Here is a 14,211-nt window from a genome sequence, read left to right on the forward strand (position 1 = left end):
TTCTAACACTTGGCATTATACCTAGAAGCCAAACAGAAGTTAATTTTAGCTACAGATTAAAGATGTAATCTATTTATCAAATATTTCCAAATAAATTGGCAGCTGCATTAGCGTATGCCCTTCACTGGAACATTTTGGTAATTTAGTTTGATTATGACTTCATATAGACATTCAGTTTCTCCTGGGAAAGCCACTGCTTTCCCAGGAGAAACCACAAGTGTGAGATGTTCAAGGTCTTTTCTTCTAGAGTAAAAAACAGACCTTATGATGAGAGGCTGAAAGCCATTGGGACTCTTCAGCCTGGAAAAGCGCAGGCTCAGGGACGATTTGGTGGTCACCTACAAGTTTATTAGAGGTGTTCACCAGAATCTGGGGGAATGTCTGTTCACCAGAGCTCCCCAAGGGATGACAAGATCGAAAGGTCACAAACTCTGCCGTGACCGATTTAGGCTGGACATAAGGAAGAACTTCTTTACTGTCCAAGCCCCCAAGGTTTGGAATAGACTGCTGCTGGAGGTGGTTCAAGCACCCACTTTAAACACCTTCAAGACACATTTGGATGTTTATCTTGCTGGGATCCTATAATCCCTGCTGACTTCCTGCCCCTGGGGCAGGGGACTGGACTCTATGATCCTTTGGGGTCCCTTCCAGCCCAAATGTCCATGGAATCTATTAAAAATGTCCAGTCCAAGAAAAAAATAACCTGGAAAAATAGAGTTAAATCAATCCTGGTAAAGTTTCTCCTGGAAAAAGCAAATATCTGTACATCTGTACATGCTTTGGCTTCTTACAAAGGAGACAATGATCCTTCAGAATCTCTCCTCCTGCTGCTCCCCGCAGGGAGAGAGTGAATTGTTCATTGGACTCTTCTGCTCTAGTAGGGAACAGAACATGCCCCCTTCACAATTCTCACACTATGCTGCAGGGAAACACAGGCTGACCATGAACAGTATATTCAGCCAATAAGGGCTGCCCCTATTCACTGCCGCCATCTGTTGCCACGCAGACCATGGGAGCCTGCAGAGCATGCTGAGATGTGTGCACAGCCCGCCCCCCGCAACGGCCCCGCAGCTGCAGTGTCAACATTTCAAGCTCTCCACTCTTCAGGGCCTTAGTATTCAAATGTCTGTACACACAGCTCTAAGGACATTTCTTTACCAGAAGGAAAAATCTCGGCGAATTCTCCCAGATTATCTGTATATATGTAAGCAGCCTGACACAGGCATGGGTTACTGGTAGAACTTTACTGAAAAAAATATTGATCCCATTAATATAATTATGCTTGCCAAGGCATGTTTTTCTTTCAATACAGCAAGTCCCTTGGAGAACCAAAACGGATACAATTTCATTTATAATGAGCCAGATTATAGACAGTGTAGGGTTTTTTCTAAAGGGAAGTCAGGAGTTCAAAACTGTTTTTTACAACTAAAAAAGGTAACATATTTGGCATGCAGAGTAAGTGGTCTTAAGACAGATTTAGCATCTGTCTTATTTAAAGAAATCAGATTCATAATTATTACAACTATAAAGCTATTTAATATTACAAATAGCACTCACCACTACACAGCATGTCTTATGCAGAAATCTTAAATCACTTTTAAAAAGCTGGCCTCATTACTTCCATTATATTGACTGGGAAAATGGCATAAAGAGGTTGAAGGATTTACCCAAGGTCACTTAGGAGCTGATCCTCAAAGGTGATGAAGTGCCCTCTTTTCCACTGAAATTTATCACAACTGGAGGCCTAATCAATTTCACAGAACTGAGGCATAAAGTGTCAGTGTCAGAGCAGATCTAACCGTTTTGCTTGACTGAGGCCCAAAAGATACAAAATTGAACACAGCAGGATGTGTTTGTATTAGGAACAAACTGTTCTGAAAAGGTGATGAAAAAGGCTTTGACTATATAGTAATAACTAAATGTAATGATCCTAACCTAGCAGTTAAACTACACTATATATAAGTACTTACTGAGAAAGCGCGGAAAGAAGATCATAATGCTTCATGGTTTCAGCCAACGTATCAATGGCAGACTCTAGAGTTAGCAGTAACTCTATGACAAAACTCTAGAAAAGGGCACAGATTTACAACATCAGTGAAGACTGCACAGGACCTGTTAACTAGTGACGTAAAAACAGAACAAACTGTGTTAGAGATTAATCAATAAATACGGCATGGGATTTGATGTACAACTTTAATGGTGTAACTTCCATGTAGAGTGAAAAACAGCATCCAACAACAAAAATATCCAATTCAGTTTTGATTCTCTAGTCCAATACCACTTACAAGATTCATATCCAATTCTATTATCTCCCTGGATTTATATGCATTACTTTTAGACTCTCTTTTGTGTTGTGAATCAGGTTAGTTAATTTCTAATGCATACAGTGATACAGCTCAATTTGTTTGTTTGGCCACAACATTTTCCCAGTAAAACTTAATATAAAAATGTACAACACAGTTCTCTTTCATCTTAATATTGCATTGTTTTATTTTAAAATACTACATCCTCTAGGAATCTGGTCAGTTACAAAGAGTATGTGTCCTGACAGGAAATGACTGTTTCTACTGAGGTATGGAAAGCTAAAATATTTGGAAGTTGTTGGTCACCTTTGAAATTAATGTTAATGCAAAAATCATGATTATTTTTTGTTTAGTGTTTAAGTGACATTTCAGAACTATTGTGTTTAAAAACTGAACTGATTATCAAAGAAATAGTTTTAATCCCTCCATTTTCATTATTTAGAGAGAAGCCATCAAACAGCCTATATTTTTTACTGTGTAATTAAAAAAAATACTATTAGAACAACAAAGAGGTTTAACTTTCTTATTAAAAAGGGAAAACGGTAACTGTAAGACAGCTGCAAGGAAAATAAATTAACAAAATAAACAAATACCTGAGCTTCTTCTCCTGCATCTCCAACAGTTTCCACAAGTCTGGAGAGGACATCAGAAAGTGTGGAGGCAGTAAGAGGCTGCTTCAGAGCCCTAAATATCTGAAAGGATCTCCCAGCATAGTGTCGAGAGGAGCAAGAAAGTGCAGTTTGCAAAGCAACTTCACTGAGACGATGCTCCAACTGAAATCCTGCTATGACAGTAAATGAACATCTAGATGATACGACAGGCTTTATCTTTTTTCTTTTCTTTTTTTATTTTAAAGAAAACTAAATGTTGCAACTCTAACAAATTACCATTGTTATTACACATTTATTTTTAAGCAGACAAATTCATTATAGTTACTTCTTAGTTGGGCTTTTAAACTAGTTTGTTCTGCTTTTATTTTTTTCCTTGTTTCCTTGACAGGAAATCCTCACAAAGATCCATCTAATCATTTAGACATCTTTCCGATATTACTAAACAGAAATGTTAAGAGGGGGATAAAATATTTAAACATTAAATAGCCATGGTGGACTTGTAATATATATTTTTTCTTTCTCCAAGTACAGGTTATACTGACATCAGATTTTAAGAGTAAACCCTTATGAGCTATGTCAAATGAAAGGCATTTTAGCTGGAAACAGAAGGTCACTTTCTGGAAATTTATCTTTATTTCTAAGAGATTTCTACTTATTTTGCAAAGTATTCTTTATTTTATTGAAATTAGTATAGCAAAATGTTTTCTAACATACCTGAGCTTGATTGCTTAAATATGGACACGACATGCTTTAGAAACACAGTTAACTGCTCAGCACTCTTAATACTAGGGTTTTTGGCTGAAACATCCTCATGATTCCAAAGTGGGCCCCTTTTCCTAAAAATAAAGCCGAACAAATAATGTGGTAGAGTATAAAATTATAAACATACAACTTCTTATCATTATTAATTGATGTGGCATTTTTCACCTTGAGAAATTTCCAAGGCGTCTATCTGTAGCAGGGGTATCAATTTACTTGGCCCCATGGACTGGACAAGTGGCACAGGTCTGGTCCCACAGACTGGCCCTGCATGCCAGAACCAGCACATGTCCTGGAGTGGCTGGAGTGGATGCTGCATGTAGTGCGATCCTGCTCAAGCCACTCTAGGGCTGTGCTGCAGGAGGCGACTGCTCTGCTGGAACCAGCGTGGAGCTGACATGCTCTGAAGTGGTTGATGTGGTCCTGGAATAGTTGGAGTGGGCTGCCTGGCACAACTGCCTACTGCCTGTTGGTCAACTCTGAGTCTCACAGGCAGTACCAGTAGCTGGATCATAGGATTCTGCGAGCTGGATCCATCTCATGGCCCATATCTTTGACACCCCCATCTACAGTGTAAGCAGGAAACCTCTCTACCCACAACAGCAATGCAAACTTCCCTGAAATAAAATACAGCAACAGTTTAATATATACTACACAACAATTAGGACAAAAAGTGAAGCAATATATTAATTCCAACTGAAATTGCAGGAGGAAGTCAGCAAGGGGGAAATAAATAATGGCACAAAAGAGCAATTAATTAAAACTGACACACTGCAAATTAGCCAGTGGCATGTTTGGTCAAAACCCTAAGACTCTAAAAATGCTGTTTGTCCTGCAAGCTTTATGAAATCCAGAAACAAGCATCTGACCACTTGATAGGAGTCTCACAGGCTTACACAAACCTGAATGATCAGGGGGAAAAAGATTAAAACTATGAAAGTTGCCAGGTTCACAACTGAATTTCATCACTAATTCCTGCCTTCGACACACTAGCTCTTTTCTACTAGGTCACATGGTAATCCATACAAACCCTGCTCCTCCCAAAAGACTTTTTAGACACTTCCTGATCATACCTTTAAGCATCTTCTGGGAGGTGGGAAAACTGCAAGGTTAAAGGAGCTGCCACACAGTGCACTTCTGGTGCGAGTTCCAATGGTCCCTAACCAAGAGCTATCTAGTTGGTCAGGGCAGGCCCCTACCAGAACTCCACCTGTGCAGGAAGCTCCATGAGCTCACCAGCTAGTTGGCAAGGGCTGTTTGCTGGAGCCATGGTTGTGTCACACAGCTCCTGAGCCCAGAAAGCGAACGCCACTGATTTCCCTCCCCAGCTGCTTTCTCATGCCGAATTCAGCGGCAAGGAAAGAAGTGGGGTATATGGCAGTGGCACTCATCCCCTGGGCTATGGAGCTGCACAAAAGTGGCTCCAAAAGGAACCAGTGCTGACCAGCTGGTAAGCTCAGAAAGCTCACTGTACACACAGTACATCACAAAAAGTTGGGTGAGACCATACTACTGTACCTCCCTAGATCCACCCATTTCTGTCTACAAGGATAGGAAATAGGTTCTTTTTAGCATGCATCACATGCCTTAGAACAGTGGTGTCAAAGATATGGCCTGCAGAGCACTATCATCAGGCCCGCAGTGCTGCCTACCGCATGCAACACACACTGACTCTAGCCTATATGCTACATGTAGCATCTCGTACAGTATGCCCCCTGCATGGGGCTGGTGTATGGTGCCCACACTAGACTGGCCCTGCATGCTGGATCCAGGGCCAGTTTGGATCAGGCCCAGATGGGCTGTCCTTGTTGGATCCAGCACACAAAGCTAGTCTGGCATGGGTGTCGCATGCAGTACATGCCCCAGACTGGCCCCGTGTGCCAAATGTCATGCCAGGCTGGAGCTGGCACACTCTACATGCAGCATGTGAGGATGATCTATGGTGCATGTGGTGTCCACACCAGACCTGCTCTGTGTACTGGATACAGGACTGGTTTAGATTAGGCTCATAGACTGGCCTCATGCACCACATGCAGGGCTAGTCTGGTACAGGAACTACATACAGCATATGTTCCAGACTGGCCCCAAACTTATCTTCATATGTATTTTCAAGCATTAACATATGTAAATACTTGAAAATGCATCAGTCTGGGATACACGAATGACTTGTAGAATCTCAGGAGGAAAGAAAAGGCCAAATTGCCTTGGGAATCCTGGGAAATTAAGGTGGACTGAAAGGTTTTACACATACAAACACACACACACGTACAGACACGGGCAAAGAATATTTAAAATTAGAGTTAAACTTCTACTGAAGATAAACAGAAGACAAAACAGACAGTTTCATGCCAAACAATATGATACCTCATCATGTTTCCATGCCAAATAACCTTTGATAGCAGTTGTCGTTAAGCTATTACCTTGAGGTAATAAATTCGATGAGTGTTTTCACTTTTTCATCCTGTTCTACTGAAATATCAACCTCACTGAGGATGGTGGTGTGCAGATGAGAAATGGCAGCGGTGGTATTTCCCAAACTGATGCTAGAAGAGGTAGAACTTGAACTAAGCCCTGAGTCTGTCATTGGGGAGGGCTGGTAATCAGGTATAAAATCATTAACACCTGTTGAAAGAAAAGTGACTTTATGATTACATAACACAATAATATTTTCATGTTAATCTTAAATTAACAATTAATATGTATACCAAACAGTGCATTTCACAAGCTGCACTTTCATTTTGTAGGCCAAGTCTGAGTTCGACTGATGAAGTTCTAGGGGTAGGTTTACATAAAACAGGTCTGTTTTAGGTCAGGCATTAATAAATTATATTCATTCCTCACCTCTCCAAGTGCCAGATTTAAAAAAGATTTGCAAAATATTTTTTTTCTGAAAGCAGAAATAGACCACTTTCAAGATGCACCACAACTGAGTTAATATAGTATATGGTAATGTGCTGCCACCTACTGAGCAAGTTATAAAATACTAATATTTAACAAAACTTGTTTCTCACTTTCCCTGGATATATAATATAATCAAACTTTAAAAAGAGAAAGCTTTCTTAAAGAATGTGTCCAGTAAAATGTACTGATTTCTCGCATTGATTAAGCATTTTATACATATTCTAAAGTTTTTCATACAGCACTAAAGATGTTTTAATATTAAATTGTAAAATGCCAATGGGCTTATGTCTTAAAGTAAGAGTTTCTATAACTGGGGACAAAGATGGTATCTTTTTTTTTCCTCTACTTTAAGGTACAAAAAAGTAGATACTATTTTATCTAACCAGCAGACAAGAGTTTCTTCTTTAGTTATCCACAGCCGTGTGTGGCAAGCTAGCAACTGATCCTCAGACTGTGCTAGAACTGATGACTGTGTACAAAATGTTAAATAAGAACTGTATTCATTTTATCTTTATGAAGAATTCAAGAGACAAACTGTAACAAACTGGAAATGTTTGAGGAAGACATTACAAACATAGGAGATTAACACCAAAGTCAGAAGTGATTTTTTCATATCATCTCAACTAAAAGCATATAAACTACAATATACCTGTGAAAGTATAATCTAGATGCGTAGTTTGTTTGACAGTGAGCACCCTGGGTTCGTTAAACTCTCTGTTTCTGAGAAGGACAGAAGCAACAGACTGGATGTTACTGTTGGAGCCCATCACTATGAGCAAATGCAAAAGCAGGCGTTTACAATGCTCATATACTTCGGGATGGTAGTGGTCAAATCCTAAAATTAAGAAGTAAATTAGACAGGTTAATTAAACACACAGTTAACTGAACGTTACCTAAAACTGTCAACACAGTCAAAATGATCTACAATGTAATCCCTACAAAACACATTTTTATATGAAATTATATAAGAACAACTGAAAATAAGATGCTCCCTACTTAAAGAACTAGAGAGAATGCTTACATTTAATACATTAAACTCTCCCTGTTTTTACTGTATGAAAAAAGACATTTACAATACTAAGCCTTTTGTGGTAACACATGATTTTTATTTCATATTATAAATTAAGTTCTGACATGAATGATGCTGAAAAGGGCAGGGATACCTGAAAATATTATTTAAGCAAAAAATCACTAGCAATGAAGAAAACTACTACCCAAAGCAGCATAAATCACAAGGAGGAAAATAACAAACAAGAGTCAACACTACCGACATGGGATGCGTCTCAGCTTCACTGAACCACCTACGCAAGGGAGAAGAAAAAATGGCTCCAGCACAAAGCACTTCCTAAAGGGGTCCAAGTTCTTACATCTGTTTGTATTCCCTATCCATATGCAATTCTCAAGAAAAAAGACTGCCTGGTTCAATGTACACATGTAATGAATTACTGAATTTACTCAAATATAAGACAAGGTTGGGAAACTGGCATGGGGAAAAAAGCCCCTTGTCTTATAATCACATCCAAGGAAATCCCACTAAATACACTTATTAAACTACTGGCAGAAGCAGCATGTGATCAGCAATGGAAACAAACTGTGAAGCTGATTAAATGCAAGCAGCACTGAGTATGACTAGAAAAACACATGGCCCACACTGGGTAAACATGCTGATGGGAACTTTTTTTGGGTGTGGCCCTTAAAAATAAATGCAGTTGGTTCATTCCCTCCTGGGGGACACCGGGCCTGGAGGTAGTGCAATAACAAGCAGGTACTCAGAGAAGCTGGAGCAAGCTCCCACACTCTCCCTAGTGCCAAAAATGCTGATGGGAACCTTTTTTTTTTGGCCCATAAAAAACAGGTGCATGTTCCCTCAGCAGTGAACTGCCACCAGGCCTGAAGGTACTGCAATAACAGACAGTACTGGGAGGGCTAGAGCCAGTCCCGATACCTCCCCTTGCCAAAATTGCTAGATTTGAAATCCTGATAGGAACCATTTTTTATTTTTTTTAAAGGAAAATTTTTCATGTCCCAAGTCATAGCAGCCAAATCAATTCCAAATCCTTGAGTCATTCAAGAACCATATGTTGCCCTACTACCAGCAAGGACCCTCCACCCCTGCCTAGGGCTTCAGATGCTTCTAAATCCTTCAGCAAGCATCCTACATCCAGGCCCAAGCCTAGAGACTTCAGATTCCCCCAAGTTTCACTTGTCCTCAGCCATGTGGCTGCAGAAGTAAGAACAGACGAACATAAGCCATATCTTGGCAAAACATATAGCAATATCAATTACGTGCAGTCCCTCTCACGGCCAACTCTTTTGCCAGTCATGGTAAGCCGCTACAGTACATACATTCTAACCTTCTCCTCACTCCCATAGATAAGCTGTGGCTCCCCACCCCTGCATTTCCAAGGATTCCTGTTTCTTGCCCAGCCTTAAATCCCTGGCAAACATCATTGAATAGGACCCCAAACAGTTCACCCAGAACCTCTGTCATCCCCTCTCTAAGCCTGGCACATACGATTAGTGTGGCTCTGCCCTCCATAAGGTGAAGCCAGGCCAGGTTGCCTTGCACCTATCTAAATACAAATTTTTGGAAGATCCCAGGACTCAACATGACAAGAAGACCCAGTTCCAGTCATGAGTGGGGGGCACATGGATCCTTTGTGGGGGGGTTATCTGAAATACATACACATACTGAGCAGTGTTGAGCTGTGGGATCACCATGGCTTGAAATGCTATTAACTCTGCTGGGGCCCAGCCCAGTGAATTATCTGGTAAATCACAAGCCTTTGGCTTTACACTAATATCATGCATAATTTACAGATGTCAAAAGGACAGTAAATGAACTGAGAATATAAACCCCAAACTGGGGCTTGGACTAAGGGACTGCAATTGGGTTATAGAATGGCAGCAAGTAGGTACATACAGGTGCAGATGTGTTTATTGTAACAGGTGGATGATTTGTTAATGTGGTTTAAGGTGCTTGGTGAAAAGTTTGTGCTAGATTTTGTGTGTGTGTGTGTGTGTGTGTGCGTGCGTGCGTGCGTGCGGTCGTGCGCTAATTTTATCTCTCCCTCCCTAATTTTCTCTCTCTATGTAGATATGTAACTAATTTTACCTATCTCTATAGTTTGCAGATGTCAAAATGCTGCTTAAAATTCTGTTTACAGAGTACCTATGCTAAAGCTTACAGCAGTTTAAAAAAAAGTAACATGCATACATTTTGGAAGAACTAAGTATATGGGTACTGTGGCAAAAAGCCACCTTGGTTTCTCCCCAAAAATCTCTGCCCTGTGACACTGTGATTTAAATCTCTGTGCTGTGACCATTCAATTAGGACGGGCCCAGCACACAGGGGACCACACCCTCAGCCTGTCTCTTTAGGGAACTGGAGCTGGCTGCATTCCTGAGGGAGGGGGAAACCTGCTCCCTCTGCTTACGTGACTTGCATCACTTACCTGGGTAAGGGGTTTCTACCTGGGGAGCTGGAATCTGCCTGGTAACGGGTGATGCATTTCAGATTGGTTGGCTGACAGCCAACTGGGGCTGACCTCTGCTGGCCCAGGTGAATGAGGTCACAGGGGCTATATAAGTTAGGACGGGGAAGGAGGCGGGCTCTTCAGCCATGAGGTGAGGCTGGAGCCATGAGGGGGGGACTCAGAGGAGCATAAACATCGGAAAGGGCCCTCTCCCCCAAAAACTCATGAACAAGGAACAGCCGGACGCTAGAAAGGATCTCATCAGCCTCTGGAAGAAGTGTGTGAGTAAGCTACTCGAGATCTGATAGATATCTAGCTGGCAGTAATTTAGATGCGTTATCAAAAGGCTACCACAGCCAGACCGTTTGCTCTTTAGGATTTCTAAGATATTACTCAATCCTGTACCCTAGTTTACCCTACCCCTTGTAATCAATAAAGTTCTCCTTTTTGACTGGTGTGGGAGACTTATTGAGGGGTGGGTCTAAATTATGCCTAAGAGACCCCTTAGGTCTGTGGACTAAGGGAGACTTTACTTTTTGCCCCTGGACTTGGGGAAGTGCCCCAAGTGCCTGTATTGGGTTGAGTACCCATAGGACTTTTAGGCCTGTGTTTCCCTGAGGATACAGGGCTGAGACAGTCCACTCTTGGGGTGGTGGCAGCACATTACCCCCAGACTAGCGAGTGTGCTCAGGAGAGGGGTCGGCCGGACATAAGGCGCCCCTAGGGAGGCATTCGGAGCCTGGAAGGTGGTCAGGCGCAGGGAGGTGGGCGGCTCAATGCAGGAGCGCCCCCTACTGGCCCGCCTCACGTGGTGGAAGTAGTGGTGGGATACAAATACCCAGCTGTTTTCCTGAGGTGGGATCCGTGCACCCGCCACAGGTACTATAGGCAAATTGCTATAGCCATGTTTTATTTCAACGTTATTGTTTTCAAATTTGATCCTCAATCTATGTGCTTAGGGATAGCAGGGTCTGATAGTATGGAGAGGGGAAAGGGTCTCCCAGGAGAAATAGTTGGAGGGAAGCAGAGAGCAAATGGGCTACCTGACCCCCTCTCAGATTTATTTTCCCCAAATAATTAGATTCTATCCCTGGAAATTTATAATAAATTTTATAAATACTGCATATATAGAATCCAATTGGTTTGTGGGGAGGTCATCTTATAATCATGGCTGTCTTCATTTTGAGTAAATATAGTTTATTTGCTCAGAGTAGTAAAAGCTTGGTAAGGCTGATGAACATATTAATTTTGCTGATAACTAAGGCCTGGGGTGACAAGAAGCTATAGAATATTATAAGGAAGGAGTGCAAGTAAAAGAATGTAGGAAGAAGCAAAAAAAAAATGCACCAGAAAATCATTTTATCCTGTCACACAAGCGATTGTATTTAGCTGTGGTGCAAATGGATGCAACTGCACTAAAGTTACTATATTTGCACTTGCTTACGTTGGTGGCCAGATTTATCCTAAGCATCTGCTGACATGGCTTACCAGCATCAAATTAAAAAATGGAAATATTTCCCAAATGACTGGGAGTTTTTAATGGATTTTCCCCCAAATTTAACAAAGAACACCTTTCAAGTTATTTGGAGTCAGTTTTAAACAGATTGTCACAATGACCCAGAAAACTAATATTTCATATACCAAAGATTTTCCCTCTGCTTTTGCTAAGATTCTTTTGATAAATGAACAAATATTAATCTTGTCCAACTTTGGGAGACAAGTTGCATCAAAGGATTCTTGCCATAATTTTCAGTTACTGTGATTTTCAAAACTAAATTTTCAAACCTTCACATGCCTTCTTTAAAAACAAAAATCAAGAATTCAATGAGAACAGAGTTACCTATAAAAATTGCATGAAGCAAAAGATGCAGGTATCCTCCCCACTCCACTTTCACACTGTGGTCAACTATCAAGTCTGTCAGAAGGATCACTGCTATGTTACACCTAAGGACAAAACACCAATTTGTTAAGAGAACAAAACACAACTGAATTCTACTTTTTGAATAACTGTAAGTAGCTTAAAGATGCTTTTAATTATTAGTTGCTGTAAAGACTATGAAAGTCCACAAATAAAATCACAATATACTGCCCAGTCAATCTGACAAGCTTTAAACCTTCCAACTGAAACATGGCTACGAGATGATAACCTGCAGATTCTGAAATCAGTAATGCAGAAAATGAAACAATAATGGTTAAAAGCTGCTTATAGAACACCTACATATACAAAAAAATTGCCATATCTGTCCATTACTGATAAATACTCACCTGTGAAGAGACATGCCTGGAGATGAAGTTTCAGGCAAATAATCCACCAGTGGTGACCAACAACCCCCAGTAGGTGGGAAAGGTAAAGGCTCTCCTTGATTATGCTCCATCACTTTCAGTCGCCAATTTGAATACAGAGGCATTGAATCACCTACCAAAATAAATCTCTTACTTTCTGTTTAGATCTCTCCAAGCAAAATATTTAAATTTACTAATGGTTATTTTTACCTAATAATTTAATTTAAACAACACTAATTTAAAAATGTGTTAGGATTTGAAGCTATATATTCCAGTAAGCAAAAGCATCCAAGTATAAAAACTATTGGGATAATGTTAGAAAAAAGTACAGTTACACATCCTTCAGTAACTATGGTTCTTTAAGATGATAGTGTAAGTGTGCACCTGCCTTACAATTAAATTCTGTTGAGTAGTATTGTCCATTGGGGTTGTATTTCCTAATGCTCCTATAGTTTGGCAGAGCACCAGTGATTTAGCTCCTTTGCAATGCAAAGCCCCTGTCAACTAGGAACTCTGAAAACAGGAGGTGAGTTGTTGGATCCACAGTGATTTGAATGTCTCAAACAGCCACAATTGCTATAAGGTGAGTAACTTTGTTTCCAAGTTTGTGTCAGTGTGGATCCTTCCCTGTACTTGTAGGCACTTTCCACAGCTTCTAGACAGAAGCAATGAAGCCACTTCACTTTGTAGCAGGTGCCTGTACAAAATCCCTTAAGAGGGACAAGGAAGGGTATAGGTGTAGAAATCAATCTGCAGAAATGCACAGAATACCCATGGGCAACGACTCTTTCCCTTTTGTTGTCTGTAATGACTACCCAGGCCCAGTGGTAATGAACAAGGCAGTTCACAAAAGCAGATGCTGGTTCCAGATTTACTTCAGTGACACTGACGAGACGGAGGAGGGCTATAAATTAGAAGTGAAATGGTTTACAACCCTCCTCTATCCCTTCAAGCCAACCGTTCCCATTTACACAGAATCTTCTCTCCACTATTTAGCTTAGCCTGTGGTCTCCCTCTTTCTTAGACCTGAGGAAGGGCATTACAATTTTATAGCTGGGACAATAAAACACTTCCTGAAACACTCTGTATTAGGGTTCAGGGTAATGAAATGTTTTATTTTGAATGAGGCCTGCATTGGTGTCCAATTTGAATTCTGAGAAATAAAGCAAATTACTGACCAAGTCTTTGATACCCTAATTCATTCCTGCTATTATACAAACTAAAGGATGAAGTGTTTTCAGATCCAACAACTTTCTTCAACTCTGACTCTCTTTCCATTGAAGAAACTATTTAATAAGGACAGCATGGTAGCATATCATCTGAAGTTGCAGTGGAACTGATGAATATGCCTTCTGTCCAAATAAGACAAAGCAGGGCTTTGGCTTTTTCAACCATGGGATGTTCTTCCAAGAAGAAGGATTGCTGGGAAGAGATAGGATCCACCTGACAAGGAGAGGGAAGAGCATCTTCACAGACAGGCTCACTAACTTAGTGAGGAGGGCTTTAAACTAGGTTTGCCAGGGGATGGAGACCAAAGTCCTAAGGTAACTGGGGAAGTGGGAGACCTGGAGGAAGAGCAAGCAGGGTACGGCAACAGGGGGGTGCTCTCATACTTCCTGAGAAATCAGGGCAATCAACTAGTTACCTCAGGTGCTTGTACACGAGTGAATGGAGCCTGGGAAACAAGCAGGAAGAACTGGAAGTCATGGAAATATGACGTGGCCAAAACAACAGAGACTTGGTGGGAGCGCACACGGCTGGAGCACTGTCATGGATGGGTACAAACTGTTCAGGAAGGTCAGACAGGGGAGAAGGAGGAGGAGCAGTTGCATTTTATGGAAAAGAGCCATATGATTGTCCAGACCTCCAATATGAAAC

General features: G+C 41.0%; 1 protein-coding gene across 5 annotated transcripts in view; it reads right to left on the bottom strand.

The window, feature by feature from the left end:
• Positions 1–14,211, bottom strand: part of FRYL (FRY like transcription coactivator) — a 376,409-nt gene that overhangs the window by 79,335 nt on the left and 282,863 nt on the right. For all 5 annotated transcript variants that reach the window (XM_019525974.1, XM_019525975.1, XM_019525976.1 and 2 more), the window contains 7 exons: positions 12,316–12,466; positions 11,891–11,994; positions 7,224–7,409; positions 6,094–6,295; positions 3,629–3,750; positions 2,897–3,087; positions 1,971–2,065 (listed from right to left, as the gene is read on the bottom strand). In XM_019525974.1, the coding sequence (XP_019381519.1) occupies positions 1,971–2,065; positions 2,897–3,087; positions 3,629–3,750; positions 6,094–6,295; positions 7,224–7,409; positions 11,891–11,994; positions 12,316–12,466 (1,051 nt within the window). The remainder of the gene's footprint in view (positions 1–1,970; positions 2,066–2,896; positions 3,088–3,628; positions 3,751–6,093; positions 6,296–7,223; positions 7,410–11,890; positions 11,995–12,315; positions 12,467–14,211) is intronic.

Source organism: Gavialis gangeticus, unplaced genomic scaffold, assembly GCF_001723915.1.
Source record: "Gavialis gangeticus isolate Ggan-Ray unplaced genomic scaffold, GavGan_comp1, whole genome shotgun sequence".
In the NCBI taxonomy this organism is placed as follows: domain Eukaryota; kingdom Metazoa; phylum Chordata; order Crocodylia; family Gavialidae; genus Gavialis; species Gavialis gangeticus.